The 9,017-nt window shown below is 28.5% G+C and overlaps 1 protein-coding gene across 2 annotated transcripts; it reads left to right on the forward strand.

Moving 5' to 3' along the window:
• The first annotated feature begins 3,025 nt into the window (after positions 1-3,025).
• On the forward strand, positions 3,026-8,500 carry LOC111674803 (type II inositol 1,4,5-trisphosphate 5-phosphatase). 2 transcript variants are annotated; one of them, XM_023435459.2, is made up of 11 exons: positions 3,026-3,323; positions 3,389-3,893; positions 3,970-4,156; positions 5,110-5,386; positions 5,454-5,627; positions 5,697-6,035; positions 6,413-7,053; positions 7,110-7,363; positions 7,423-7,615; positions 7,678-7,902; positions 7,976-8,500. In XM_023435459.2, the coding sequence occupies exons 2-11, from the start codon at positions 3,693-3,695 to the stop codon at positions 8,260-8,262; spliced, it is 2,778 nt and encodes a 925-aa protein (XP_023291227.2). In that variant the 5' UTR covers positions 3,026-3,323; positions 3,389-3,692; the 3' UTR covers positions 8,263-8,500. The 2 variants fall into 2 exon arrangements, with proteins under 2 accessions (XP_023291227.2, XP_023291226.2); XM_023435458.2 differs by having other exon boundaries at positions 3,026-3,893.
• The last annotated feature ends 517 nt before the right edge of the window (positions 8,501-9,017 follow it).

The following is a 9,017-nucleotide window of genomic DNA, read 5'->3' on the forward strand; positions in this document are numbered from 1 at the left end:
ACCATGAAAAAAAATATTTTTTGATGAAATTTTCAGAGGTTGTCTCGGATTTTTGCCCATATCTCCGTTATTTACCGACCGATTTTGCTGATTTTAAATAGCGATCTTCTCGAAAGCATGTCTAACAGTATTATTGAAGATTCGGATCTCTCCGATATCTGGGGTCTTCTAAAAACTGATTTCAACAGACAGACAGACAAATAAGTATGTAGTTGGAAAAACTCGAAAAAAGTAAAAAAAAATAGTCGAAAAAAATGGAAATAGTCACAAAGTCGAAAAAAGTCAAAGAAAGTGGGAAAAAGTCGAAAACTCGAAAATAGTAGAAAAATGTCAAAAATAGTCGAAAGTTTTAAAACAGTGGAAAAAAGTCAAAAACTCGAAAAAATCAAAAAATAGCCAAAAGAAGTCGAAAAGTCGGAAAAAGTCCGCTTTTTTGGAAAAGTCGATTTTTAATTAAATTAAAAAAAGTCGAAAAATCGAATTTTAACTATATAAATGCAAAAAGTTGACTTTTCGTTTCAATTATAGAACCCTATATGAGGATTCTATAAATCGACTTTCGAATAATCGAACAATCGACTTTTTGTCGAAAAAAGATAACTCGATTATCGTCTATGAAAAAAGTTGAAAAGTCGACTTTGTAAATAAAAGTCCAAAATAATCGAAAAAGGTCGGAAAAAGTCGAAGTCGACTGTTTTGTTCCAAAAAAATCGATCTGTCGTCTGTGAAAAAAATCAAAAAGTCGACTTTGAAAATAAAAATCGAAAAAAGTTGAAAAAAATCGAATAAAGTCGTAAAACATCGAAAAGTCGAATAAAGTCGAAAAAATCGGAAAAGGTCAAAAACTTGAAAATAGTAGAAAAAAGTAAAAAATAGTCGAATATTAAAGTAAAACAATAATCGAAAAACCGGAAATAGTCAAAAAGTCGAAAAAATCGAAAAGTCGAAAAATAAAAAAATCGACTATTTATAAAATACATAAAGTCGAAAAGTCTAAAAGTCGAGTTTTAATTAAATGAAAAAAGTCGTAAAATCGACTTTTCATAAAATGCAAAACGACGAAAAGAAAGATTTTTAACTAAATGCAAAAGTCAAAAAGTCAGCTTTTCGTTTCAACTATAGAACCCTAATAAAAGTTAATTAATATTAAATAAATCAAAAACATACTTCCAAAAATGCACTTGTAATGACCATTTTTTAAAAAGATTATTATTATAATAGGAAGTTGCGCTAATCGAGCCCGCAGTGTATTTATAATTGCCTTCATAATATCTTTGTCAGAAATAAAAAAATAATCCATGGCATGTTTTAAAAATACCACGATATTAGCGAAATTTATTTTTTTTTAATTTAAAGATATAATATAGTTGTATAAACATAAACTTACCGGAAACATGTTAACAGCATTCTGTGTTTTTTTTTACTTTTTTTAATATTATTGTTCTTTACTCCAAAGCTTTTTTGAAACAAATCGGCTTTGATATCCTCTTTTATTTTACAAAAAAAAACTTATTGACAGATTTTGGACATTGCTTTTCTTTTGACAACTTTACTTGTTGCAATTTCACACATACACAACTCAACAATAATTTGAGTGGAAACTATATTTTTAAGATATTTTTTCTTTGATTTTCATATTAAGAAAAATACATTTCTTCACATTTTGAAGATTGCCTTTCATTTAACAACTTTACTTTAATTTCACACATACACATATACAACTCAATAAACACTTCACCAAATAAAAAAAAGAACAGAATAATTCCCGCTAAAACACGACTTAAGTTGAGACTACTTTTTTTCACGGCGATTTTTTCTTTGAACTTCATATTTTCCAACTTTATTTCTATTTACCCGTATTAACCGCACATTTCACTTTATTTTTATTCACTTTTATTTCTCGATTTACTAATATTTACTTAATTATTTAAATTATAAAACCGGCGTCAACGAATTTGCGAAACAGTTGGGAAAATAGATCACGATAGACTTAAATGTCAGTTAGTCAATCATTCACTGGGAAATGTTATTCTTATTAGATTCATTTACAATAGCAAAGGAAGGAAGTGTTGCTTAATTGTTTTTTTATAACTAGATTTTTATTTGAATTAGATTTTTGAAATAAAATGGATTTAAAAAATTTACATACATACAAAGTTATAAACTTTTATCAATGGTTTATAAATCAAATTTTCATACAAAATTTGTTCGATAATCTTTTGATAAATGTTTATGAATAAGGCAGAATATAAAAACATATGTTAATAAATAAGTAAAAATAATGAAATAAATTAAAATAAAGATAACGCTTAAACATCGATACCGTTATTTTATTCGAAAAATAAAAATATTATAATAAAATATAGACTAGACTATTGAATAGACTATGGACAAGAATATTAACAGAGTCAAAGCCAAAGTATTACAGACATAGTTGTGTCCGTAATTGGTCATAACCAAATAGAATTAACACTTTAGAAAATTTATTTTAAGTTCATTACTGAAATTTATTAGATTAATTTTCAAAATCCATATATAGAACCACTTCCGGCATACTTACGTTATAACTAAAATAGCGATAACACAATATGCCAAAATACCGATAAAACTAAAATACCAATACCGAAATAAATCAAAATACCGATTCCTTTACTTCATCACTGTTTCGGAACTGTTGCCAACCTTGGACTAAATACATTTTAGATGTAAGATATTAGCAATAAAATATTGATTTTATATGCATTATGTAAACAAACATTTAGAAAATGTTTTTTCATTTATGACATTATCGAGGCATTCAAATATGTAAAAAAATATTACATAAATTATATTAAATAAAAATTTTTGCCTTTCGATAGAATTAATTTAAAATACTTCATTAATTTCAAACAAAACTAAATATAAACGTTTATTTCATTCATCCCTTAACTAAAATGTTATCATTCAGCAGTGAATGACCGACCAAAATTACTATTGTGAATAATAAACTGTCAAATGAATTACAACAATTGACAGCAAGCCACAGACAACTGACAGCAAGTGAAAAATCCAGTAGCAAAAGCAATTTTATTGCAAAATATTTAATTATTCATACATTTTAAGCAAATAATTAATAAATATCAGACGAATAAATAACAAAAGCAACAAATAAAATGTCTATAATTAAATAAAAAGTGTATATGTAGCAATTAAACAATAAAGAAACCTTAAAAATCTAAAAAAATTCAAGTGTCGTATAACATTGGCAATGAAATATGAAAACTACACCCACTCTACTAATGTTCACTTGGAAGAAATGAGAGAATTGAAAAAATAAACAAAGTGTAAGACGAAAAAAAAACAACAATATTTAATAATAATAATAGTTAAATACAAAACATCTACTTAGTATAGATAAACAATTGAGATATTGGGAAAAAATTGTTACATGTTGGTGAATACTAAGTAATCCAAAGAAAGCAAGCGAATTTTTAATAACAAGAACAACAACAACAATAACAATACATTGAATTTTTAACAATAGAAAGTGATTACTCAAGTGTTTGACTAAGAAAATAATACACACATTAATAAAACTTACCTGATAGATGGTGGCTATTAAATTGTTGTTGCTGTTAAATTAGCAAATACCTAAATAACAACTAAACTATTTATACATTTGAAATATAAATTATAAAAGAAACATCGATACAATGACGTCTTTGGGGGGAGCAGCGATACCCACAATATCAGCGGCTGTTTCCACTTCCAGCTTATCAACAAAGTCATCGCGAAACAATTCTAATGATGCATTAAATTCTAACTTTGACAAACAGCAACAACAGCAACAACACAATCTAACCACTAAACAAATAATACAACAAAAATTAAAAGAGAATGAAAATGTTTTATCGGTAAATTATAAAAAAAAGATGAACAATATTTTATTTATTGATTATTTTGTTACTGATGTGAAATTCTATGTTTTAGATATTTGAAGCATATCAAATTGTAGGCCAACAGCATACTAGCCGTCTTTTGTGTTTGGTGGTCTCGGTTGCGGGTGGTACTTATGCCGTCTTCTCCATGACTGCTGCTCGTTTGCCTTTGAGGAACTCTAATGATATTACAATCGATAAAGTTTTTCCTTTAAATGAAACTTTTCAAATTGGTTATGGTAAGTTAAAATCCCAATTATTACCAAAAGTAATCGATTAAAGAAAGGACTATAGAGGTAACTAGTCTGTTATATAAATTTAGTTATTTACACTGTTTTTCTGCATAAAGACTAGATTGTTGTCTAGTTAATAGTCTCTGGTCTCCGGTAGGTTTATGGTTAGTGTTCTAGTCTGGTAGATCGGAGGTGGTGGGTTCGATTCCCACCTGAGGCACTGCTTAAGGAGTGCACAACAGGCCCGATAGAGATGTATGTCTTCGGATTTGATGTACATATGTACAACCTCCTTTTAAACTAACTAACTAACTTACTAACCAACTAACTAACTAGCTAGCTAACTAATTATCTAACTAACTAACTAATAGTTTCTGGTCTTTACACAAGATTTGCAAATAGATCTTTCTGAATAAATATTATTTTTTTAAGAATTCTCTGAATGTTTTGTTTACAAACGCTTCATTTGTTAGCAAAAGGCGAAGAATTTTAAAATATTTGCCTAGAATTATAACGCACACACGTTTGAGTTTTTTCTATTTAATTTAATGAGGTAATTTGCCAACATGCAAACATATGTTGCATGTCATTTAACTATAACTTCTAGAAAAAGTGAAAATTTTATTTAATAAGATTTCTTTTTTAAAAAACTGAGTCAAATAAAATTTTACTCTCTTATATTGTTGTGTATATTTTATTAAATTTAAAATGCAGCCTATTTTATTCTGTTATCAGTAAGAATACAAAGAAAATAACAATAAAATGTTCTATTTTTGTTATTTAGAAGACAATTTTTGTAAAAAAATAAAAAGGCGCAATAACAACAGTTTGAAAACACACTTTTTCTTGCTGCTACTAAATATATAATTATTACAAAAATATATAAACTATTAATATATACTTTTATTGCTATTGTTTGTGTAACACTATCTCTAACAACAATAATGTTTTTTTTACAGATAAAAAAGGTTCCATTTCCCAATTACAATTTACTTTAAGAAATGCCGATGAAACCCCATCAAAATACTATTACTATCCCATTATAACTAATGAAGATGCTTCAGATTTTAATACATTTCAAGCACAAATAATATCGGCCAAAATGTCTATGTTGCATACAACGAACGAAATGAATACGCTGAGTTTTGCATGGATTAATGACTATCGTCAGATAGGCGAGGTTAAACAGGAAATGAAGCGTAGAGAAAATGAATATATTAAATATAAAGATTTTACGTATGTGTTGGAGTTTTTGAAATACTAAAGGACAAATTTTAATCAAAATCTTTTTTTTTTAATTTAGAATTTACTGTGCCACTTATAATGTTAATAATAAATCATATTGTGATTCACCTTTACACTTATGGTTGGCAGCCTGTGAACAGCCACCAGATATCTATGCCATTGCTCTACAGGAATTGGATACTTCAGCTAAGGCTATAACGTTTAGTGAAAATAGACCAGATGCCTTATGGATGTAAATATTTAAGTTTTTTAAATGATTAACATAATTTTGAAATTGATTGTTTTTTTTTTTCATTTACAGCACTAAAATGCTTGAAAGTGTTCATGATAAAGGAGAATATGAAGAACTTACTTCTGTGCGTTTGGTGGGCATGATGTTGACTGTTATTGTTAAACGTCAAATACGTTCATCTATTACACGCTATAATGTCAAGACTATTGCTCGTGGTATTTTAAATGCTTTGGGCAATAAGGGTGGTGTAGCTGTTAGTTTGCAGTTGAATGAGGCCAATTTGTGTTTTGTTAATTCACATTTAGCCGCTCATATGGGTTTCGTTGAAGCACGCAATGAAGATTATGCTGGCATTGTTAAGGGTTTGGTGTTTGACGATGAGCTGCGAAGGACTATTAATGATCATGAGTAAGTTCATCAGTTAAAAGAAAAAAATGAAATATGTGAGATATGTAGATGGTATTTACAAGTAGGAGTGAAACAAAAGCTGATGAGGCGCCAAAGTTGGCGTTCTTTAATTTGGGTAAAATGTTTTCAAAACTCCCAACTTCAAAAAAAGTTTTGAATACACATTTTTTTAAATTCGATTCAAAATTTTTAATTTAGAACATTATTTTATTCAATTTTGAGAAGAAACTTTCAGCTACGGGTAAAAAATATTTTATTTCTTAAAAAGATTTTCAAGTTCGAAAAGAAAATTTTGATTTTAAATAGAAATTTTTAGTTTCGAAAATATTTTGAAAAGAAATAATATGATTACTTTCTTCGTTTGATTTCCTTCTCAGTCACATATTCTGGATTGGTGATTTAAACTATCGCATTGAGGAACCACCCGGTTTACAATTGCCCATGTCACGCTCAGCAGCCAATGCAGCAGAAATGCTTTTACCCTACGATCAACTAAGACAAGAAATGCGTAAAGGCAATTGTTTCGAAGGTTATACTGAAGGTCCCATCAAATTCCGTCCGACGTATAAATATGATCCAGGTACCGATAACTACGATAGCAGTGAAAAACAAAGAGCTCCAGCCTATTGTGATCGTATATTATGGAAGGGATCACGCATAGAACAATTGGCTTATGACAGTGTTATGGACATTAGACAAAGTGATCATAAACCAGTGTATGCGGTATTTCGAGTAAATATTAAGACACGTGATGATCATTTGTATAAGAAGGTACATGAAGAAGTTTTAAAATTGCTCGATAAACGAGAGAACGAGAGTCAACCTCAGATAACGGTAGAGAAAACTATTATTGATTTTGGTTTGGTGCGTTTCAATGAACCGGCTGTTAGTGATTTTACGGTTTCAAATGCTTGTCCCATACCTGTGGATTTTGAGTTTAAACGTAAAGATCCTCCTTTAAATGATATCTGTGAGCGTTGGTTGAGAGTAGAACCCAGAGCAGAAGTTTTAATGATTGGCAAGTTGTTTGTTTTTTAATTATTTTTAAACATTAAATAATATAGATTAATATAGATTCTACAAAAAGTATACGTGTTAAATTAATGGCCAATGCTGACTCTATTACTGGTCTATTACATAAAATACGCACCACTGGCAATTGGAAATTTGATTTTGATATCTTGATATTACAAGTGAAAAATGGTCCACATATTTTTATCACTGTAACAGGAGAATATAAACCAAGTTGCTTTGGTTTGTCTATGGAAACTTTATGTCGTACAGATCGTCCTTTATGTGAATATGATCAGCAACAAATTAAAGAACTGGTAAGTTATATTTCAATTAAATACTTTTTTGAAATGTTTAAAATGTTTTTTTATTCTAGATGAATGACAATTCTCCTGAATTCCGGGTCACCATGCCTAGAGAGTTCTTTTTGCTAATCGATTATTTGCATAAACAAGGCCCCAAAGTTGAGGGAGCTTTTTCTTTAAGTTCCTTGGAATTTAAACATGCCAAGGATATTAAATTTAATTGTGTCAGAGATTGGCTAGACACTTGGTCTAGTAATGAATTCCGTAAGTTTGTTTAATATTGAGAATGAAAAGTATATTCTGTAATTATTTTGTTTAACTTGCAGCTGATACTCCTCAAGCTGCGGCCGAAGCTTTACTTATGCTTCTCAATTTACCAGAGAAGCCTTTACTTGATCCTTATGTGGAAGATCTTTTAAAAACCAATACCACCGCCGAGGCCATGGAATTGGTTGCCCAATTGAGTTCACCTAAACGTAATGTTTTTGTTCATCTTTGCATGTTCTTAAGAGAGGGTATTGAACGTAAATACTACAATCCCATGCATGTGGGTAAGTAGAACTTTTTTTGGTTATTACTTCAATAACAGACAAACAATTGAAACCTTTTTTTCTTTCTTTAAAGCCACCATTTTTGGTCGCGTTTTATTACGCAGTACTACCAAATCGGTAGACTATTATCGTGATACACGTTGTCGTGAATTTATGCAACGTTTTGTTACCACAGGCAGTGAAATGGGTACATTATCATCATCCACTTCCTCCAATTCGTCCACATCATCATCATCAACCGCAGCTGCTGTTAGCCAGGCTAAATCGCCTACAAATGCTGCACCACCACCACCATCATCATCGTCAACACATTCTAATACGGCATCTGCTTCAAAGAGCAATTTAGTAGAAATGACTTAATTTTTTTCTTTCTTTAATGTTTAAGTTTTATTTTTGTTTTCTTTAAGAAATATTTAATATTTATTTTTCTTTTATTCTCTTTCTTTCCAAAGCAATATTTATGTTTATTTTTTTTTATTTTATAGCATTTCTGAAAATGATTTCTTATTCATTTTGGGTTTGATCATGGAATTGTTTTTTTTTAAGTAAATTTCGAAATATTTATTTTAATTTTAATAAAAAAAAACATAAATTTGAACTTCGAATTTAAGTAAATTACCAACAATTCTTTTTCGAAGTTAACAAATTTATTTCCAATTTTTATTTGAAATTATATTCAAAAGTAAAAGTTTCAAAAATTTCTATACGAAACTTCAAAAAAAAAAAAAAAAAAATTTTTCGAAATTAAAAATTAAAGTTGGAAATTCGAAATTATACAGTTCTATTAAAATTCAAAAAGGTTTCTTCGAAGTGAAAAGTTCATATTCGAATTTAAAAATTTCTATACGAAAGAAATGTTTTATTTGAAAATTAAGATTTTATATATAAAAATTTACAAATTCGAAATTGAAAACTTTTATTCGAAAATTATAAACTCGAAATTTAAAATTTCTACTCGAAATTTAAAATTTCTACTCAAAATTTTCAATTTCTATTCGAAATTGATAATTTATATTCGAAATTAAATATTTCTAGTAGATATTGAAAATTTATATTCGAAATTAAAAATTTCTAACAGATTTTGAAAATGTCTATTCGAAATTGAAAATTATTAT

Source organism: Lucilia cuprina, chromosome 3, assembly GCF_022045245.1.
Source record: "Lucilia cuprina isolate Lc7/37 chromosome 3, ASM2204524v1, whole genome shotgun sequence".
Lineage (NCBI taxonomy): Eukaryota > Metazoa > Arthropoda > Insecta > Diptera > Calliphoridae > Lucilia > Lucilia cuprina.

Bases quoted from the DNA above. Each gene is read 5' to 3' on its own strand.
- LOC111674803 (XM_023435458.2), top strand. From the start codon at position 3,693: ATGACGTCTTTGGGGGGAGCAGCGATACCCACAATATCAGCGGCTGTT. The intron at 5,387-5,453 runs GTATGTGTTGGA...TTTTTAATTTAG, and splicing joins ATTAAATATAAAGATTTTAC to AATTTACTGTGCCACTTATA. The intron at 7,903-7,975 runs GTAAGTAGAACT...CTTTCTTTAAAG, and splicing joins CTACAATCCCATGCATGTGG to CCACCATTTTTGGTCGCGTT.